This window comes from Parus major, chromosome 1, assembly GCF_001522545.3.
Source record: "Parus major isolate Abel chromosome 1, Parus_major1.1, whole genome shotgun sequence".
NCBI classification, from domain to species: domain Eukaryota; kingdom Metazoa; phylum Chordata; class Aves; order Passeriformes; family Paridae; genus Parus; species Parus major.
The window spans coordinates 89563465-89586284 of NC_031768.1; the positions used below are offsets into that span (position 1 = coordinate 89563465).

At 39.1% G+C, this 22820-nt stretch overlaps 1 protein-coding gene across 2 annotated transcripts in view; it reads left to right on the plus strand.

Moving 5' to 3' along the window:
• The window catches only part of GSK3B (glycogen synthase kinase 3 beta), a 148198-nt gene that overhangs the window by 97484 nt on the left and 27894 nt on the right, over window positions 1–22820 (plus strand). For both annotated transcript variants that reach the window (XM_015629537.2, XM_015629543.2), the window contains exons 7-8: window positions 8672–8769; window positions 19953–20048. In XM_015629537.2, the coding sequence (XP_015485023.1) occupies window positions 8672–8769; window positions 19953–20048 (194 nt within the window). The remainder of the gene's footprint in view (window positions 1–8671; window positions 8770–19952; window positions 20049–22820) is intronic.

Genomic DNA, 22820 nt, shown 5'->3' on the forward strand with positions numbered 1-22820 from the left:
GATTCACTTTAAATTCTCTTAACAACTTTAATATATTGTGTACAGCAGTCCTTCTAATTCAATTAATTTTGCTAGCTTTTGCTGTCCTTTAGTCATTAATTTTGAACACAAAGAACTCTTTCCATATACCTGACACATAGCTCTGTCATGGAAGCACTAGGGAAGCTGGAGGTTTGATGGATGTCAGGAACAGCCAAGTTTTCTTACAGCAGGCAACTAAAAATGAACAGCAAAATGAAAAATCTTGGAAATGAACAACAGTGTGTGTTGGCTGGTTGTTGGTAACTTCAGTTTTTCAGTCAAAATGCTACCTGGGCTCCTTCTGATTTCCAGTGCAAAAGAGAGTAGATTTGGCTCTCAGCACAATATTGGGGAACCTTTTACCTTGCTTATGGATTTGAGTCACTTAGGCAAGGTTTAATGTTTTCAAAAGGATTTGGAGATCATGATCAACTCTTGGTAGACTATGATTATAACCAGTATATTTAAACTTACTATGTTTGAACTAGTGTGAAACTCAGTGGCTGGCTGTCTTGTTTTAACTTGGCAGTTCTTAAAAGGAAACAAAAGCCCCACCTCAACTCGTTCCTGAAGGCTTCCCTGCTCTCACTAATTTTTTCCCATTAGTTACTATTCAGTACGTATTGTAGCAACTCTTGCAAACCTCCCTATGAAAGAAAAGAAGAAACCTATTAAAGAAAAAGAGGCAGAACCAAGAGTAGTCCGGGGAAAGTAATGGCACAATAAAGAGAGAAGGGCAGAACTTACTGTTGGCTGCTGCCAAAAGTGGCAGCCCCACCCCTGCTCTTGCCCCTGGATACCCTGGCTCTCACAGTTTGCTGTTTAATTTGCTGATTCAGCATCAACTGACAAGAGATTTTGGCAGGTTAACTTCCTGCTGTGTGAGTGAGTGCAATCAGCATTATTGTGCAGTGCAGTAAGCAGCAGAGCCCAGGTAAAGGCAAAGTGTTGTGAGCTCATGAGTGAGAGAAGGTGGCTGATCCCATTTGATATCTTTTTGCCAGCTGGGAACTAATAGGCTCAGCTGCATTATCAGAATGCACTGCGACCTCCTGTTTCAGAGGATAACTGCATAAAACAAGTATTTTATGTGTCAGCAGGAGAGACTGCTTTATAGATAAGCCTGTGAAGTGTATCTTGCTCTAACTGCAAACCCTTTTTTAAGTTGTGCTTTCCATTTTTGTTGCTTTACTTGCTGGTCTCTCAAATGGTTCTAAGAAAAATTCCATTCTGAAAGTGCAATTTTTTACTTGCCTCCAAAAATATCTTGAATTTCAGTCATTGTTCTGACTTTCTTGTGCCAAAAATCCCCACCTGTCCCTCCAAGTCCTTTCTTTGAAATTTGCATTGAATTGCTTGAGAATTAATACTCCTTTGTTCCTTCCTGTCCTATCCACTTTCTACTTTTTTCTCATTGGATTTGGGAGATGAGCAGGAATAAATTGCTTTTACATGCTTTACAGTTCCACAACATTCTGCAATGTTAGAAATTCTAAGGGCTGCTGTTTGTACATATTCCTTAGTTCTTGCTAGGCACCAGGCAGCAATGGTGCATAGTGAGAACTCTTCCTTGTTTCACGTGGGATTGTTCATCCAAACTCATCCAGCTTGTTGGAAAACCAATCAGCAGCCAAGGAGAGATTTATTAAAAGAAGGGAAAGAGCATGTAATTATTAGTGCATAATCCATAGCTCAGAGTATAGGGGACTGTGAAATGCTTAAGTATTGTAATACTGCCTTTTAAACTTATATGTTGGCATGCTTGATTTTTTTAGTTCTTGCTTTTCTTGTGAGTTGTTAGCCTAACAACCTTTTCCCACTGTCACTCTATAAGAATAAGGGAATCCTTTATCACTCTATAAGAATCACCTGTGTGTGTGTGTGTGGTAACAAAAAGTAAGCTTTACATGTAAAGGCATTACAGGGATCTTTTCTCCCTCAGTTAAATATCCTCTAGTAAAACTACGGTAAAAGTAAAATCAGTGAAGAATACAAAGCCAAAGAGTGTTCTAAGTAGAAATTTTCCTACATTACCTGCAAGGCTTTCAGCTCTTTTGGTAAAGGCTTTTGTTGTTTGTTAATGTTACTGCAGAGCTTATGATGATAATGCGCTGCAATAGGATAACTATTGGAAGTAGTTTTGAGCAAGAAGTGCTTTTTAAGACTAGGCAGTGACACTTGGTGGCCTAAGACTTGACAGCACAGCCAGCTGCATTATGACCATGTCAGTTGTTGGTCATCTTGTTTAGCATTGTAACCAGGAGATACATTAGGCTGTCTGGCTTCATCCAGGTTGTCTTTAAACACATGAATTTGTCCTTGTGACATTACTTTCTCTTCAGTGTAGCAGTTGGTTCCAGGATGTGTCTTTTCATGGATGTCACAACAAACTGTGAACTTGCATTTAACTTCTAGGATCTTGATTGTTTCGTTGAAGTGCATGACTTCAAGTCTAACCCAAAAGGTCCTTTAAAAAATAACTGAGCCAGGGGTGCGATGTTTGTAACACTTCTTTAAAGTGCCACATTAGTGCTGCATTTAAATATATACCATAGTAAGAGTAGCATCAAATCACATTTACTGCAGTTAGTGCCTCCAGCAGACCTGGAACTCTATTTTTAAAATAATGACCTGGGAAATGACCTATTTGAGTTTTTAAATAGTCACTGTTGACAAATAGCTACAGGTCCTTACCCATAATAGCTCTGATGTGTGCCTGTCTTACAACTTTACAGGATTTTTCAGTGGTCAGGCACAAATGTGTCAATTGGGTGCCTTCGTAGCTTGTACAGTTTAGGTTTTTGTGTACCTTTGGCTATGAATTCTGCAAGTGTGTGTGTGTGAGTCCCTAAAGCTTGCAGGGAGTGGACATATTTTACTTCCTGCAGTTGATTTGCAGGAGTTTGTTATTAATCAGTTGGGGTTTTTTTGGGGGGGAGGGAAGTGAGGGACTGGTTTGTTGTTTTTTTCCCTAACCAATCCCTTTGGCTATGCCTTGACAGTGTTTTGGCTGAGGCTTCTTCTTTGCTAGGCTGTGTGTTATAGCATCCCAGAGTATGTTGTGATGGCAGGGTTCTGGCTATGCTGGTCATGTGGGTGATGCTGCTGTTGAAAAACCCTGGGATGGCTGCCCACATTCCCCTACATTGTCCTGGGACAGGCACTGGAGTAGTGGTGGGTGCAGATGTTCCTGTTGCCACGTGCTCCTTTTGTATGGAAAGAAACTATGCAGCTGAGCTTTACCTCAATTTGGTGTTTTTCCCCTAGTGAGGAGGTGAGGCAGGGGACGGCTCACCAGATCCTGGTGGTGCTTCTGGTCAATGAGGGGCTGTTGGTCTCAGTGTGTTTGCTCCACCACTGCACTGGCAGGAGTTGGGAGTGTTCCACAGGGAGCATTTATAGCTGCTGGCAGGGAGAGATGGTGGCTACAACGCGTGACTGCTGCTGGCTTCTCTTGGGGAGTCCGAAAATAAGTGTCATGAAGTTGTTCATTCACTTTCCTAGCAAGCACGAGTGTTTCACCTCAGCAGCCTGGAGCAGAAGCTCTTCTGCAGGCATGTGTAGTTAGCCTGTCTCAGTTTCTTGAGGAAGAACCACCACCAGGTGTGTCCCAGAACTGTTGCCAGTGACAAGGCTTTGCTTCTTTCTCAAATGGCAACTTCCAACACTGAAAGTAAGCAGGTGTGTTAACTTACTGAACTACTCTACCACCTGTCATTGTAGTTTAATCTCTTCATTGCAAAAGAATAGAGATACCCGTGTTTAGCTTTTGTTCCAAATACTGGAACAAACGTGTCTTCAAGCATTTTCATCTTCCAGCCTTACTCTTCTCTTCAATTCATGGATCTGTGGTGGCTTCATGTGCAAAACTTCCACTGACATAGCACACCTGCCTGTAATTGTGAATTTGCTCTTGTTCTGACATCCCAAATATCATTTCAGGCAAGCAGCAATGAAAACTGCTCTGGGGTCTGGCATTTGGCAACTAGAATCTGTTCATTTTACGACTTCCTAGGGCTGCTTTTCTGACTCTTGGTTTGTTTCCACAGTTTCCAGAGCAGCAACTTTGAGTCCCCTCCAAGGTGGAGGAAATCCATCAAGATGAAGGGATAGTGAGGCAGAGATGAATAGATCAGGGTAATAAAAAAGTAGGAAGGTAAATATGCTCCATAAAGCATCAGATAAATGAAGTTCCTAATTTTTACTAAGTGAATGAGAGAAACCTTTTTTCCCCCCTCTCTTCCTCCTCCATGTCCTCCAAATAAGGAATTAGAGGAGCTACAGTGTAATACAATGAATGGTGCTTGTGCTGTGAAGAAGAGGGCCAGCTTTTCAGCTTGGAAAGACAGAGTTTGAGATCAGAAAAAGTGAAATTTGTGGACAGGGTATTAATTTCCAACTCAAAATGGCCATTGCTCGCTTATAGAATTAAAGCTAAGGAGGTGGTCCTCCCAGATGCCTCTTCCTGATTTAAACAAAATTACTCGTTTTCTTACCTTCTATGCTAGAATGCATTCAAAAGCAAGGGCATTATGGAGATTATATTACTAAACAAAGTCCACCTAACAGCTCTGAAGATCAATAAAGTAGTAAAAACTAAATTTAAGAAAAGTTTTGTTGTACAAGAGGCTAGATGAATTTTTATGTTTAAATTAATGGAGGTAGGTTAGGTGATAATGGTATTTGTCTAAGTGTCCTTTGAGAAAGATATGACATTAGTTACCATTATAATGTGTGAAAAACTATCTGAAATAAGCTTATTTGAATGTTTTTGTTGCCTGGTAGTTGTATTTATTCTACGTATTGCTTAGACTACATTTCACTGAAGGTATGAAGAAAGTACCCTTGCTTGCTTTCTTAAAATGAATAGCTTTCAGTATTTTCTCCTAAAATTTCACATTGTCCCAACTAGTTTGGTGTAAGGGGCATTTGTTGACATATTTTCTTTTAAGATTCTCTCTTACCTTGTTTATTAGCTAATTTAAAGCGTGTGAATGAGAGTCCTAGTTTGCTTTAATTAACTTGCTCATACTGAAAGGAAATAGTTCAGAAGATGCTTCCTGTCCTCTGAGAGCAGGTAGTTAGACCACATATTAATCTATAGCAGTTACCTCTGACTGTACTAAGACAGAATAGTGTCTGTAAAGGAGTGTCAAAAACTGATCACTTCATTTAAGTAACATGTCTTTAAATACAGACATTAGTACTTGTTTACTTCAGGCTTCAGGAAAAATGTTACCTTCCTGATGTGGTAGATGAATTTTAAAATGCAAGAGGTAAAGGGTGTGGGGATACAAAGAGCAGATTATCCTGGAACCAAATTTTAGTCAATGAAATAATGAATGCCAATTATCAACGGCATGAATTCCATCAAGTTTCAGCAGAGTTGAAATTTCTTAATTTGTTCTTTCTGTGCATTGCTTATCAAGAGTTGTATAAATACCTGTGTATACTGTGCTTTGTTCCTGTTCCTCCTTGGAGCTGCTTAAGTTAGCCTCCATTTTCTGGGTTTTGATGAGAATGCTTCAAGGATTTGTTCACTTCCTTGCTCTGGGAACATTGCCCAAGTCCTAATTTAGAAATTGGTGAAATTACATGCCCCTGAAAAAAAGATGGGTATTTTGAAATGTCTGTGTGTTTTACTTCACTGTATATTTAAAGTGTTAGCAGGTAAAATAAAGGAAAAGTAAATAGACTTCTAACAAAACAGTAAATTCCCTAGTTTGGAGCATTTCAGTGCACAAGGAACTAATGCATGGGTTTCTGGTGGATTTGTTGTATTTTTGAGGGATTAAACCCAGCAGGAACGCAACAAGTATTCCTCAGCTATTGCCACCTATTTCCCCATGACCTACATCCTTGCTTTTTTTTCTTCTGTTCCCATGTGATGCCCTCAGCTTCCTCATGTGCCCTCTGCTGTTTGTGCTTAGCCTTCTTGAACAAGGATGTGCACACTGTTTGATTTGTTTGCAGTTGCACCTTGGCAGGGCTGGGGCAAGCCCAGCTCTTCCCCCAGGGATTGAGCCCTCCTCACCTTGGCAGCAACACTGATGCTCCCCACTGTTTTATAAAATTTTTGTATTGGGTTTGAGACTTTCGCCCTACAGAAATAGGCTCTTACTTGAAATATGCTGGTGAAGTGCAAAAGCATTTAAGGAAACTAGGAAAAGCAAAACCAGCACAAAGCCAGCTTCATGGAGCAGCCAGACCAGAAGGTTATTTAAAATACTTTAAAATAGCCACAGTCTAATCTGAAAAAGGTAACGCTAGCATAGTTTCAAAATCTTAATAGTGAATTGTGATTGATTACTTATCTCCTGTCAGGTTTGTGTTTGTATATATTCTGTCAAATATTTTTCCTTGTTATATATAACCTTTAAGTTACAGTGCTCTGACTGCCTAGTACATTTAATCTGTCTCTTTAATACTTCTGAAGAAATCTATGCTATCTGTTGAACTGTTGTGTAATTCCTCTGAACCCAATATGCATGGGAGACACAAGAAGTGATGCTTTGCATAATGGTTTTGCTGTACATGTTGGTCCAACAGCAGGAGCTGTCAGTGAGAGACATTGATTAGCAGTTAGATGCAATTAAACAATTTTTACATGATTTATTCTTAGCTTGCTGTCCAGAACAGATCTTAGCACCTCAGTGGCCATATCAGCTTTTATTAAATGTGACTAAAGGATTAAAAAGCATTATCTTGTATGTTTGCTTGTTGAAATTCAAGACTCAAACTTCAGATTATTTCTGGTTACTGTTTACATTGTAAGTAGTTACCTTTTAGGATATACCCTGTTGCAGTGCTTGTAGCAAGACTTTAGGTAAAAGCGCATCCATTTGATTTGGAAGTGAATAATTTCAAAAGCTGAAGTAATGACAGTGCTGTTTGTCCTACTATATGTTCCAATTAAACCATATTCTTGAGGAGGGGAAGTATTTTTGCATAGCCTTCTCACTCTTTCCTTTAGAAATGATGCAAGGAAAACTGTTTTAACATGCAGATTATTTTGCTATAAATCTTAAATTCCTGAAAGTGTTTTTTTTTTATTTTATTTTGCACCACTCTGTAGTGGTTGTGAGAAAGTGATAATAGATGGCTTGGAAAACTGTCAGAGATGTTTCCCTTACTCAGACCTTTAGCCATAACTGGCAGAGTTGTGTATATCCTGCTTCACAGAACCATGGAGTCATAGAATGGCCTTGGTTGGAACAGATTTTAAAAGATGACCTTGTTCCAATCCCTTGCTGTAGGCAGGGACACCTTTTGCTAGACCAGATTGCTTAGAGCTCCATCCAGGCTGACCTCAAACACTTCCAGGGATGGAACATAGTTTAAATGCATGAGGGAATAAGGATTTCTGCCTTAGTATAGATTATCTCAGGTGGAACAGGCCTCAGGAGATAAATTCTTCTAGGGGCCAAAGCTACTGACTGTTCATAAAAGTTGGTGTGAGTTTAAGCTCAAGGGTGGAAGGGGTTTTCCCTTTTGGGGTGTTTCCTTATAATACAGGATTTACAGATCTTCTGTTGCTGATTGCTTGTTTGAGATTGGATTTTAATGTAAGGTTTCAGCTATTTATGCAACAATTGATGACTTTCTAGAAAACCGTATAGTGAATCTATTTTTGGGGAAAAGCAGTTTTCTGCATCCAAGTACAATACCTCTCCTGTGTTGAGCAGCTTAAAATCCCATTTGTTTGCTGTGAATCTAATTACATTAGAGTCTCACAAGCACTTGATAAACAGTGTTTACTGCATTTGCTTTGTTAGAGTTTTCATTTTACTTAATTACGTTCCAAAAATAAAATGCATGTATTCTGTAATACACTTAGATACATTCCTAAGTTGCTTCTGTAATATTCAATTGCCTAATTATTTGAGAAGATACACCTGCAAGAGATTGTAAAAAATTTCTTCTTGAAGCAGGAATAGCTCGTAAGGACTACTTGAGGCTTTTGGTGTACATACAAATATTAGTTAAAGGCTTCTTCTACAGATGCTTCTGACTTGTGATCTATGATTTGCAGTTCTTTTGGTCATCCACGTTGGCAAATGGAATTGGGATAAAGATTAGATCTTACAGTGAGTGGTTAGAGAGGCTGCCTCCCAGATCACTTAATCATCATGTTCTTCAGGATACCTGTAATACTTGCGGTACTGGTTCATCTGTCAGTGCATGTATGCTTTCAATATATGTATGAAGAACTGAGTCTATTCAACACTCAGAAACAGTAAAAGCATCAGCCATTGTGTTGGATGATACCTATGCATAATTCATGATCAACGTGATTTAAACCAACACTGGGTTTGGGGAAATTCTCGATTTACAAATGGTATTTTGACCATTCTATGGTCTTTTCCCTGCATGTGTAAGTTTTAAAGTCAGTATATTACTGTATTTAACATGATATTCTAGTTCTCATTATCTCACAGTTTGACTTCTAAGACTGTCTGCCTATGTTGTTTTATACGTGTCTGGTAACGTTAGTATAGGAATGTTTTTTTTATTTTTAGCTGTGTTGCATACACTATCAAACATGGCAAAGGATAAAGTAAGTATCTTGAAATGACTGGGTTTTTTATGAATGGCTTAATATGTATATTTTACTGATACCTTTCCCTGTCCTCCACCTTTCCCTTTTTAGATGTGTGGTCAGCAGGCTGTGTATTGGCTGAACTGTTACTAGGACAACCGATCTTTCCAGGTGACAGTGGTGTGGATCAGTTGGTGGAAATAATCAAGGTATGGAATGTTAACTGTTGTTTTGTCTGCGTTATTGCTTGGGAACCAGTATGAAAACATGCACTGTTAGAAACTGGTGAAAATACACATATAGAGAGTTTTGCATGTAAACAGTGTTTGAAAACACATCTCTTGCTATTTTGAGAACCTGATGATCTTTCTCTCCTTGCAGTCATGCATAATGATATATTGGGGCTTTTTCTCCTCATAAAAGATTGTACTTCCAGTGTGCTTGGAGAAAGTGCTTGTATACTGAGCCAATATTTATTAATGTATGATTTTCATTCTTAAAGAGTCTGTCTCTTTTTCCTTTGTTGCACACAGTTACTACTAGGCTTTGAAAACAATGTTGTTAAATTCCTTATGCCAGATTCTTCACGTATGTAGTTGCCTTCTCCCTTCCTCCTAGCTCTTTTAAAATGAAAGGTGGGAAAGGGCACTTGTTTTTGCAGGTAGAGAATCAGGACATGTAGGGCAAAGGTACCTACCACCTGAAGAGTCTTGTTTTTCAAGGTAAAATAACTAATGTGTCAGAATATGTAGCACTTACATATCACTTATGTCCAAGCACATCTTGATTGATTTCATTTGGAAAGCTGTGAATCCTCTGTGGCTCTCAAATTAGAAGCATGGAAGAATAGTTCATAGATTGGTGTCTGACTTCCCAGCACCCTTTTCTACTCTACCTTTTTCAACTTCTGCAGTGAAGGAAACAAGATTTCCAGAGGAAGCAGTATAATTTTCCTCTGAATTTATACTATGCACGTAATAAGATGGCATTTTTACAGGGGATGTGTACACATACTGTGATTTCATCACCATGAGGGAACTGTAGTAAGAGAATTTCCTCCTTGATTTTGCCACTAGCTTGATACATAAATATTTGTGTGGCATGCATGTGAAAAGTCCCTCAAACTCCAAATCTGTGGGTGAAAAAGGAGAACTCCCTACTCATCTGTGTCATTGACTAGAAGAGCTGCTGGTGTCTTTGTCCCTGTCCTAAGAGAGTGTATGACATGAACCAACACTGACTGATCATTCTCCTTCCTGAAGGACATGGGCTAGGGAGGCTTGGGGGTGTGCTGTGACATTTCTAGACTATCTCCCCATCTCTTCCAGGTTTTGACCACACAAACCTGGCTTCTGTTACAGTGAGTTTGTCTGTCCTGCTGAACATCCAGTCAGCAGCTTTCCTCTGGAGACTCCATGTCTTGCACATACTTCCCCCTATGGCTTTCTGGATGTCTTCTTATTGCCTTTCTGCCCAGTGTATTTTAAACTCAATTTATCCAAGTTGACACTTTGCTTAGGAAACACTAATGAAAAATTAGAGTTGCTTTCATATGTAGGCCTGATGATGGTACAAGTGACAATATTTTTAACTTTTGAGAAATGTCTTGGTGTGGTGTGCTGCTTTTTGCTACACTGCTTTTGTGACATCTGAAGGGGTCCACATCAGATGACCAGACCTCCTCAGGATTTTGTGTGATAACATGTGGTGTTTGCCTTTGGACATTTCTGAAAAGTCCTGGTTTGTTTCTTGATTAATGTCATAAATCCTGAAAAACTAAAGCTAATCAAAGAATCAGCAAGATTGAAAAGGACCTCTGAGATAGAATCCAGTCTACGACCCAATGTTGCCATGTCAACTAGACCATGGCACTAAATGACACATCCAGTCTTTACTCAAACCCCTCCAGAGACAATTGACTTCAGTATCTCCCTGGGCAGTCCATTCCAATAGCTAATCACCCTTTCTGTGAAGAAATACCTTCTAATGTCCAACCTAAACTTTCCCTAGTGCAACTTATAACTGTGTCCTCTGGTCCTTTCACTTGTCCATGAAAAGAGCCCAACCTCCACCCGAATTCTTGTAAATAGAACTTTATATCATAACTTATATATGACTGTTCATGGCTTGATCAGAAATCTGAGTGTAGAGAGGCCTTATTGGCAAAACTATAGTGCTCTGCCCTACCATTGCTTTGATTTCACAATGTGAAAGTAAAATAATCAGGAGATAGATGGTCTCTTATTATTGACATGCTTGGCAAGCAGAAAATTGTGGTTTGGTTGAAAGTTTGCTAAGAGAAGCTGTTAACATCAGTTCTGTACTACTGAAGAAAACATCTGTGAACCAGTAATTTCATAGCATGTTGGAGCTCCAATTGTGGCACTTATTTGTTTACACTTCAGTTGTATTGAAGCAGAGGAGTACTTCAGTAAAATTGCTGATAACCGTTGTACCATCTGTGGTGATAACTTTTCTTGACTAACTTGTAGTGACAATATCTAGTACTGGCAATCTGATGTTATTTCTCAAGGCATCTGAAGAAATACCCAGTGTAAAGAGTATTTCAGTAAATTACAGGTTAAAATTATGATATTCAGCCTCACAGAAACAAATTTCTGACTAATTTCTTTAAATATAGAAAAAGGGATATTTAATGATCATTCACACCTGTGTTGTGCTGCAGTTTTCTCAACTTCTGTTACCCATGTAGTCCACAACACAGAATTGAAGTGAAAGAAAATGTACTGAGGCAATATGTTTTAGGAAAGTCTGGCGGAAAAATACTGTAAATCTTACAGAAGCAATCACAAAAAAAGATGTTCACTGAAACTTGAAGAAAGTATAATGTAAAATGTGAGCCTGAATGGGTGGGTACCATGTTCTTCTGACAGTATTTGTTACCGATACAGCATATACTCTGAGGTAAGACGGGAAGAGAAGCTGAGTGCAAACTGGAGAAATGGATTGCTTTTCAGTGCCCTTGTCTGTCTAATGTTCTGTTGTGAAGTTTTGTAGAAATTATTCAGAAAAGCCCTAGTAGAAGGTGAAAGTGGGAATACAGAGAAGAGTTACAATTGAGAATATTGTGTTCAAGATCAACAGCCACAAGAAGTTTTCTAGGAATGGGATAACGAGGTGCTTCCCTTGTAACGCTGTATTCACTTACAAGTATTTCTCATGGTGGGAGTAGAGGGAGAACGTGTGTTTACCTCTAATTTTTCCTCACCTTTTGAAAATGGGGAAAAAGTAGGAAGTGAGGTCAAATTTTTTTCCATTCTGCCAGCTGTTGGGAGGGATCTATCCCATCTTACATCCTTTACAAATGACCAATAATCAAATTAAGGAGATTTGTTTTTTTAACTCTGCAAAGAAAACATGAAAAGCTGCTCTTATGCACTTCCCAGAATGTTGGTTAAATTCAACTTAGATTTGAAAGGATGGTATAAAAGAAGCAACCATGTGAGTGAGTTTAAGTTTCGTAGCCTCAGTACAGTTGAGGACATGCAATTCTGCAGCATAAAAATTACCAGAAATGTAAAATCTTGGCACAACATGTAAAACGTGATGTTGTATAAAGTTTCCTTTAGGGTAGGATTCATTAAAAAAAAAATTGACAGATGGTGTCCACCTCTTCCATTTGCTGCCATAGAAAACTAGTATTTAAAGCTCTCATTGTAACACAGACTTATGTTAATTCTAGCTGGCTGTGGGAGAAGCAGAGCTGTGGGATCTGACAGTTGTAGAATAGCAGTGAGCTTGGTAGAAGCTTGCAGACTGGGGCCTGGGAGCTGCTGTTGGACTATCTGGGGTCCTGCTTTTTAGATAGCTTTATTAGATCTGAGTGTCTGAAACTTAGGAGCAGGGAAAATGGTGTTATTTTAAACTCCCAAAAATGGGCTGTAGTAAGAAAATACCCACATGCTTGGAAACACATCAGACTTTTGATGGATTCCACTGCGGAAGAGGTCAGCTTAGAAACTTTACTGCTGGTTCTTATCAATTCAAGATGATTGAGTCACAGTCACACTTGAGGCATTTTTGTGAGCCAAGATAAACTTTTCAGTTTTCTCCTCAGTTGCTAACTCAGCTGTGATTATTCAGAGTTTATTTCACAACACAGCAAGTGAGTGCTACACCTGGCTGTGAAGTTTTTTGCATTAGACTGGATAATGACTTCAAAATGCCATCACATTAAATTAGTTCTCCTTTCTCATGCAGTTCTTGATGACATCCCCTCTTTAGCTGTGTTCATGGAGATATATCAGTTGGCACAGCTTGCCCTTCATGCAGGCCGTATGCTCAACATCCTCAGCCCCTTGCTGCATCACAAGCATTTTTGGCTTTTGACAGATTTTGATACACTTTCAACAGTCTTCATGTAGTTTCATTTCAAGCACTCTTGCAAGATCTTCTCCATATAGTTGCACCTGGAGTTTTTCCAGACCTACTGTGTATTTGCAAACTGCTCTGAAAAACTGTGCCCCTGTAGAGCCACAGCATCACATTCAATTGCATCAAAAGACAGTCCTCCTTTCAGCTTTTTCCTCTTATTCCTATTTCTTTAAATATGGTCTTTCCACGTGTTCTCAGTCTGGCTGGGAAAGAAAGAACTTTGACCACTTATCCCTGACAAAATGATAATTGTTACAAGGGAATCCTGTGTTGGAGCTCCATCTGAAGAAACAGTTTAACCCAAGTATACTCTTCTTGAATACTTATGCTATTACAGGAGACAAATCATGTGCTGTGCTGTGCTTTTTCCAAATTTTGATCTTGAATAGTGACTCTTCTTATTTTTAGCTCTTGCTTGCTATTCCAAATGTTAGGTTGTCCCATCGCTGGGAATACCTCAAATGGGTAACCCAATATACTCGTTAAAATTCATGCCCCTACTGGCTTTCAAGTGACATCTCCTTCAGAAATGTGCACAGTTTCTGAAACAGTCACAGTGGTGGTAGTGTGGATTTCATCAGTGATCCCATAAAGATACTATGTACAAGTAAACACTATGCCTCAGAGCAGTCATGGAGCCTTGTACCTGATAGATTCTTCCAGTAGCCCAGGAGGGTTGCAGTTGCCACTTCACTATTTAAAATCCAGTGTGCAAGTGGAACTCTGCTGAATACAGTTTGAAAGAAGGAGCACTTAGACCACAAGAGTGATTTTTCTTTGAGATGCAGTCAGGACAGACTCCTTCATAAATCTTCATTATTCGGTGCACAGCTTGCAGTGCAGCAGTGGTGGCTGCAGTACTGCCATGCTCTCTGTGAAAGCTTGGGAGTTTGTTGACATTCCTGGCCCCACAAGCTCTACAGGATTCCAGAGCCATCAAGGTAAAACTGGCTGGCATACGTTTTCCAAACTAAAACAGTTCCTGCAGACAGCGGTTATTCTTTATTCCTGTTGCAGGAAGTGAATCTCAGAAGGGTAATGGGTTTGTTTCCAAGAGAATGATCTCAAAGTTTCTGTTTAGTACCTTCCCCCTACTCCTCTCAAAAGCAGAAACAAAAAAATAAAAAATAAAAAATCTGTCAAACGAAAGAAGCAGCAATAATTTTCTGAGCAGCCCTGGGACATGGGGAGGACAGCATCAGCCAATCTGCCTGGTGTTTTCTTTACCGGAAATATTTTCTCCATCTGCTGCTATTTAGAGTATAAGATGAATCAACCAACTTGTGAAAACTGCAGGAAAGAAGTGGGGGTTATGGGGGTGGGGTGGTGTTTGCTTTGAGTTTTTTGGTTGCCACTGCACTGTGATTATTCCTTGCACCAAAACTGGCATTTCATGGTAATTTAAGAGGAATAATAAAATCTTCCCATAGTTCCCTGTGTAAGGGGAGGCACGGGGGAAAAAATGTATGAAAAAGCAAGTTCAATAGTATCAGGAATCCTATTCATGTGTAACTTTTTGGGCTCTTGACAGTTTTACTGCGCCTAATGCTAAGTATAGACTGCAATTATAATATATGGCTCATGCTCAAATGTCAAGGTACTATTTTGGGCTCGATTTTTGCAATAAAATAAATCCAGTCAGAGTAGTTAATGGGCAGAGAGGAGCTTTCTCTTCCGAGAGAGTAAGCCATAGGAGAGTGTTTCATTTTATTGGATGTGGTCCTGTGCTGATGACCTGCCTGCATCTGACTTGGGCTTTCACGTGGGTTCTGTCCTCAGCCCTCAGGGAAGTCTCCTGGCATTTTTTTCCCTGATGTCCCCCCACATCACAACTTGGCTGTTCCTGTGCCTCACTTAATTCATCACTTCCAGTGCTTGCAGGCAGGCAGTATAAAAAGTTGATGGGCAATTATATTCATGTCAGCGGTGACAATGGGTTTCTTCCTATTCCTGATGTATAGCTCCTTTCATGTTATGAATAGAAAAAAAAAATCTATATTTAGTTGGCTTTCACTGTTTGACAAGAAAATGTTTTTGGAATGAAGTGTATATAAAGCAGGTAAGTTTATTTTACTTTCTACCACAGACCTCTTGAAGTATTATCTCAAGCCATGTCAACTGCTTGAGATGCTACAGTGTGAATGGTTTTAATAACTATTGGCACACCTCTCACAACTTTATGCTGAAGAAGTGCAGTCATGTTTACAGAAGTATTAATTATGCCATCTGGTAGGCCATAAACATCAGACTTTTAGGAATATGTTTCCTCATAGACTTGCACAGTTTTCCCAGGGGAGACCACTATACCACTGCAACCATGGCTTTCTAGAGGTTTCTGATTTAAGTTATCACACTCTCTAGTTCGGTTACTACCAGCTGGAGCTTCTGAACCCTTGTTTCTAACCAAGGTCCCTACGCTTCTAACTGATTACATTTTGGCAAATGTTCAGCAGTAACAATGGTTGTCATAAAGGGCCATTATTCCACTGGGATTTGTTGAAACTCTTGCAGTTTCCTTTTCCTCTGCTGTTGCAACAGTGTGGGTTTGGTCATAAATGACTCAGCGCAGTTTTGCATAGTGAAGCAGGTGTGGGCAGCAGCTGTCTTGGTAGTGAGGTGTAGCTGAAGTGTCTTTTGGAGCTGAATAATCCATCTTTTCCTCCTATAAAAGTTGGTTATAAGAACATAAACTGAAAATCTTTATTCAAGTTCAGGGCTTATTCCAGGTTCATAAATTCCCCCTTCTTGTTTGGTAGGATGACATTTTGTAAGTCTTTCTTTATTGTAGCTTTTCTCTAACTGCAGGAGATACATACCATTACCCTACCTTCACGAACCCTGTTTTGGAATAAAAATGTTTTGGGAAGCTTGAGCCATTAGAGATTTATGTAAAGGAAAAAACTTGACAGAATATACTGTGAAACCTGTTGTGTTCAATTTTTGTCCTAGGAGAATTAGAGCAATGTCTGCTTCTCAGCAAGTGTATTCTTTAGTTAATCTTAGTAGATAATGCTTCTTTATATTTATTTAAGAGATGATGATGACAGTCGGTAATGAAGACCAAAACTAGTTGATCTGGCATCTTCACTTGCAGGAAAATGCTTTGTAGTCTCACATAGACCTCCCCTTTATTCATTTGAAAGTTGACTCTTATTTCTAGTTGCAGTTGATTCCATCAGATAACTGTATTTTTATTATTGCAGTAATTACTTTGGTTCTCTTCTTGTTTTCCAAGTATTAAATAGAAAAGAAAAAAAATTCAGCTTTTTCCTTGATAAAATCACTTTCCATAAGACTCCCCAGGAAATAGAATAGTATGTGCCAATCTGCATTGACCTGAATAATTCAGTATTGGACCCTGTATTTCCTAAAAGCTCCCTGACTTTTTGAAGATCAGTGAGGATCCTACTAGTGTACAGAGTACGTGAAGAGACGGTTCAAAGAGGGAGCCAGTCTCTTTTCTTTGGCATCCCATGACAGGACAAGAAGAATGTGCACAAATTAGAGCACATGAAATTCCATCTGAACACAAACCAGTTTTTGCTGTGAGAGTGGTCAAACACTGGAACAGTTTGCGCAGAGAGGTTGTAGAGTTTCCATCCTTGGAGATGTTCAGAACCTGGATATGGTCTTGGGTGACTGACTTTTGACAATGCTGCTTGTGTAGGGGGTTTGGACCAGATGACCTCCAGAGATCTCTCCCAGTCTCAACCATTCTGTGATTCTGTGAAAGCTCTCCAAGGTACATCTGCTCCCTAATATTTTCAGAGTTGATACAGCAAAAGCAGCTGTTTCATGAAGTAATTCTGTCAAAAATGAGTACAGTAATTCATACTTCTTTCTCAAAAGAAAAATTTTTACCAATTTTTGCAGCAGCTTAAGTGATTTCTGTTACCAAGGTTACTTGAAGTTATTCCTAATATACTGAAAATTAGGTATGAATCAGTGAGTTACAGTTTCAAATTGTGTAGCAAACAGAATTGGTATGTTGGGGGGTGAGGAGAGATCCACTACAGGACCTCTTCAAGATATGTCAAGTACTGGTACAGTTTTACAGTTTATCACTTTATTCATCCCAATATTCTAATTTGTAACTTGAATTTGACACAGTCTTTAAAACTTGTATTCTTCTTTCCAAACTACTTCTCCTTCCAGGTTTTGGTTGGATTTTGGGGTGAGTTGCTTTGTGATTGGGTTGGGTTAGGGTTAGTACAAATTGGAAGTGCAATCTGGTTTTACAGTCACAGGAGAACAAAGTAAATATAAAGATACTGTGTAGCTACTAGTAATCACTTTTCCTTTTGTACAGTTATTTCATGTGTCAAAGGCTGCTATGTAGCTGAAAGGTGAGACAATCCTTTCTTTCAGCTACCATGATCCTCTTCAGTACCTTCTTTTCTAAGCATTCATGAAACCTTAAGTGCTGTTGCTTAGGTGCCTGTACTTGAGTTTAGGAGTTGCTCTCTCCATCATCTGGAGTTACAGCTGTGCTTCTAGTGAAATGTATGAGTAGACATTGTCTGTGGGTTCTTCCATTAAATTGCCCTTGCTTATCTAATCTGAGGCCTCTGATGCTATAGGTGGTCTTCAAATATGCTTGCACTGTGTAGGCTCCTGTTCTGAGCAGCCTTGGCAACAAAGCCAGTTTGATATATCTGGGTTATATTAAAAATAAATCTACTCGCTGCTTCTTAGAAAAGATATCGAAGAAATTTTTTGAGGAGAAAAAGGGTAAAGAAGGTAAACATGCTTTTTAAAAAGTATTGTTTATGCTAGAGAGGCCTGAAAACTTAGCTTTTAGAAAAGATGAGAGAGCAATAGAAGGTGCCTATCATTTTTCAGAAAATTAATTTAAGTAATCAAAAAAAACTTCCAAGGTTTTAAAAATCACTTTTATCCTGAATTGGGATGAAAATATCATTTAGGGGTGTGAAATCACCTCATCTTTTAGAACCGGAAAGGTTTGAGACTGATGGTCATCAAAGCTTTGAGAGCAGCACCATCCTGGCAGGGCTGGCAGCTGGGTGGCTGATACTCTGGTGGGTGTCAGACTGAAAATCAGCAGGAGGAGGACACATTTTCCTTTCAATTCTTTTTTCCTTTGAAAGTTGAGCAAAATATATGGAATCTGCAAACATTTTTTTTTTACCCCCTAAGCAAAAACAGTGTTTTCAAACATGCACAAAAAAAAAATCTGCTGGCATCTCTGAGAGTAACCCTTGACTTTTAGAATTAGGTGGGTTTTAAATCTTCATGAGCAATGTGATCTACAAAACATTATTGTTCATTTTAAACAATTTGTTGGTCAAATTTGTTATCCAGCTGTCTGAACAAGTTACAGAGTTTATTTTCTCTGCTGCTGCTCTTTGTTTAAAAGGTAGCTTTGTGGGTAGGACTTTTTTGTGTTGTGCAACTCTTATTTTAAATAGCAAAGAGATTCCAAGTTTTGTTCATAATACCTGATGATAGTTTCTCTGTTCCACAAATTACACAAACAGCAGTTACCTTGGTCTTTTACCTCCTTACCTGACTTTCTGGAGTGCATTTTTGTAATTTTCGTTCTTCCAACAGAATGAAAATGTACACAGATTTTGTAACCAGATATTTCTTTGTCAAGCAGCAAGGTAGAGTGCCAACATCGTGTGATCATTTGTTGCGTGATGGTGACAGTGCAGTCTGATGAGATGAGGTGATAACATTTCACTACGTTGTACGGAGGGATTTGTCATGGGGCCAAAATAGTGCCACTACAGGTTTCCTATAAATAAACCTGAGCCCAGCATAGAGGAGTGACTCCGTCCTTCTGCCATCTCCCCTTCCCTCAGCAAAAAAGGTACCCAGAGCTGGGTGCAAGCAGAAAACAATGGGATTACTTGAAGATACTTTGAAATTTTTATATATAGCTAGAAGACAATGGCTCTCTCACACTTGGTGCTAACTGAAAAGAAAGCAGTGATGCCATATTGTCAGGCTTATTCCCTCAAGGGATTTCTGAAATCCTTTCAAAATATACCCACCCCTACCAAGAGATGTGCAACTGTTAGTTATTTCTCATACACTCATTTGCATCCATAAATAACATTGTGCAGATTCTGGGAATAAGAAGTACAGCTTGCTGAAGGTAAACCAGAGATGGTTTGCCTTTTAGATACTTCCAAGTTAGATTTAAATGAAGTCTGTCCTCTATGTGGAAATATCGAGATGAGGAAGCACCACCCAAACCCACACGGTTTTGTTTGCAGGGAGAGCAGGAGATGCTCAGCAGTAGCTGGCTGATCTTTTAAGCTTGTCAGAGGACTGCTGTTTGTGACTTGTAAAATAGTCTGTGCTACTTGTCTGATCCTTAATCAACCATATGCAGTGAACTGCAATTCCTGAATGTGTTTGGTAGTACTGATCTATATAAACCTAATTAAAGTGAACCCTCTACCCCACCAAAATACTGCTAAGTTTGAGAGAGATGTTTTAATTTTGTGGAAAATCTCTATAAGATAATTAAATTTTTGATACTGGGCTTTTAGCATGAACTGAATTTCCAGCAAGAGACCACTGATGTTGGAGCAAGGGCCACAGAGGTGATTAAGGCACTGGAGCATCTGTCATATGAGGAGAAATTGCAAGAGCTGGCACTGTTCAGCCTGAAGCAGAGAAAGCTTGGGAGGTGGGGATATCTCATTAGTGTGTATAAAAGCCTTGTGGTGTGAGGGAATGAAGAAACAACCAGCCTCTTCTTAGTGTTGCCAAGTTCTTAGTTGCTGGCCAAGTGGCAGCAGCACAGAGTGCAACACATTTTTTACTCTGGACAGTGGTCCTCTGGAGGAGGGTGCCCAGAAACAGGACTTCCCTCTCCTGGGTGCAAAAGTTGTGTTGTTTATATTAACTTAGTAGTTACATAGATGGACTTCAGTTGTCTCAATGTCTGATAGGTTATACTTCAGTCTTAATTCCATATGAAGCATATCCAAGCAATTTTTCTTTTTCTTTCTCTCCTATATAGGTTCTGGGAACGCCTACAAGGGAGCAAATTAGAGAAATGAATCCAAACTATACTGAATTCAAATTTCCTCAGATTAAGGCACATCCATGGACTAAGGTGAGTCTATATGATCTGAATAATAAAGATGTGGGCTGAAAGTAAAAATTCAAGTTGTTCAGTTTGTTCAGTGATTTGGTGGCTTTCAGTCTAAACTGGGTGCCTTTAACTAAGCTGGGGACCTGCAAACTTTTGATGAAGCTGAGGAGAAGGAGATACTGAAGCAGTACACATTAATATCTGTTGGTCTGGGGGTTGCCTATAGGTGGGTTGTTTTTTGTTTTGTTTTGTTTTTTTTTATAATGGGGTGTGTGTGTGTTAGAAGCAGATTGCAGTATTCTACATACTGTTATGCTATCAGCTGATACAAAAGTCACATAGAAATGAGGAAAGTGTTCTAGTATGTATGTGGCACTTTTGTGCTGTTAAATGGTGTTGATGAGGGCTGACAGTCACTTTCTTAAATGCTTCTCTCATAGATAATACTCTGTTTGTACTTCTGTAGGTGTGCTGTTGAGTGGAGATGTTTTTTCTTGGAGTTACCTCTTAAGATTTCTTGTTATCTAGCTTTCATAGGGAGACACCAATGCAGTACACATAGGCAATATTATTACCTCTGTGACCAAAGAAAACTGCTAGCAATGAAACAAATATATTGCTGCTCAATTAATTGGTCTTCCATATATCAAGAAATAATGAATATTTGACTTGGGACAGAGTAGCAGTCAGTTAGCCTCTTGGGTGTGGAATAAGTTAAATATTGAGTCTCAGACAACTGAAGCCTGGGTAGTTAACATTTCATCTTGCTGGTTTAGAGATGTCTGTTATAGTCACAGTGTATTTCCGTCCTATCTCAGCACTCAGGTTTCCTTCTGCTAAGAAAGTAATATCTATGTGTGGAAGGGTTGCATGCCTAGCTGAGTGCATGTCCAGGGCAGATTCTTTTGGACCAAACACTCTATGGCAGTAGAAATGCTGAATAAACTAATTAGAGCTGATTGATAGCAGGCCATGTACCTGACAGGTACATGCCAGAGCATACTGTACATCACTGGTTTTGTGATAGATTCTCCAATGAGTTATGTACCTTTTCCCCACTAGTCCATCGTTTGCATTTCCATATCAGAGTTACCTTCTGTGTGTTGGTTAAGTGATGTATAATAATATGGGACGTTAGTAAATGCAGCAAGGCTTTTTTATACCTTAGGTTACTGAGGGGAAAAAAATTAGAGCAGATGAAATCCCTGGGAGTGGTTTCTTCAGTTGTGAATTGTATCCTGGTAAAAGTCACAAGAATAAGCTCAAAAACCTTGTAGCACTGAATATTAGATTCACATCTGAATTCTTGTATTGAAGGTGTTTGGATTAGGGGAGGTTAAATTAATACACAGTGGAGTAGAAGTGCAGAGCTGTACTGTAGGACATGAAGTTGAGTTGCATAGTTAGCTTAAATGCTTAGCTTAGCTTAAAGAGTCTTACAAATCATCTGTATGCACTTGAGGTCTTTTAGAACACAACTTTTAGCAAATAGAAATTTCACAAAAAGACTGAAACTTCCTTCTATTTATAAAGAATGGGTTTTTGGTTGTTGTAGAGGATCACAAGTGAAATTAAGAAGTGAGTTGAGCTTGCCAGAAGATCAAATCTGCATTCTCCATTAGGTCACAATTAGTTTTGGAGAGTTGTGCTTGCAGCATAGCTTCTCATTCCCAAGTCATTCTTCTTACAGCCCTTCCTGGTGTCAGCTGGGTGTAGAATAGCATTTAAACCGGTTTATTACAATTGGGTTACATGAGACTTAATTTATGAGATCTGTACTTATTATACAAATGCTAAATTTAAAAAATGGATTATCCAGCATGATGCTGGTAATGATGCTTATCTTCTTATCTTCTCACTGTATTACTTCTCAAGATCCTTTCCTTTCAACATTTTGAGCATGTTGAGGCATGATAGATTTAAGTAATAATATTATATAGAATTGGTTCTTCTTACACAGTTGCATTGATATAATATCTGATGACATGTCAGTGGGCATAGGCAATCCTCTCAGAGCTTCTCTATCTTAGAATTGAATAGTAACAAAAACCTCTTCAGAGCTTTGGCTTTGTAAAAACAGGAGTGACTGAAGAAGTGAAAGTGATAATGGTGTCAGTTGTTTGTGGGTTTTTGTTACAACTGTATGTAACTAGGCAGCTACAGCTAGTTGCTAACAGGACTCGAACTTGCAGCTTCAGGACAAATCTTTGCCATCTAAGTTGAAGAATTACTGAAGATAACGATTGAAGGTGGTTATTTTTGTCGAGTAGTTATGAACAGAGGACTCAGCAGACAGTTTTTTGGGTTTTTTTTTCTTTGTACGTGTGAAATAACTTCTAGGTAGCTACTTTCAGCATGTTTGAAAGAGAACTACGGAGAATATAGTCACTCCCTGCTGTAAGCTCTTAGATGCAAGAGCATTCTCCTTGTTTTGTGCTGTTTAATAGAACACAGTTATTTGTTAAAGTTGGGTTTGTAGGCCCTGCCTGGAATTAGTTTCAGGCAGTCGAGGTGCCCAGTGCATGTTTCTGTGCAGCGTGGAACTAGTTGTTTCCAGGGCAGTAATCTATAGGAAAATAAGGTCTTGTTTTCAGGGAACTTTCTTGGTCTGAAAAAGTGTGTATAGAATGTAATTAAGAATTTTCTTTGGAAGCTGTACTATCTACAGGTTGCATCTGAAATTCTGTGGTGCTGGCTTGAATTGGATATATCTGGTTCTGGTCTGCTCTTAGGCATTTCTGGGAGGCAGGGATATGTTACTTTCCTATTCATTATTGCTGTGATGGTGTGTAA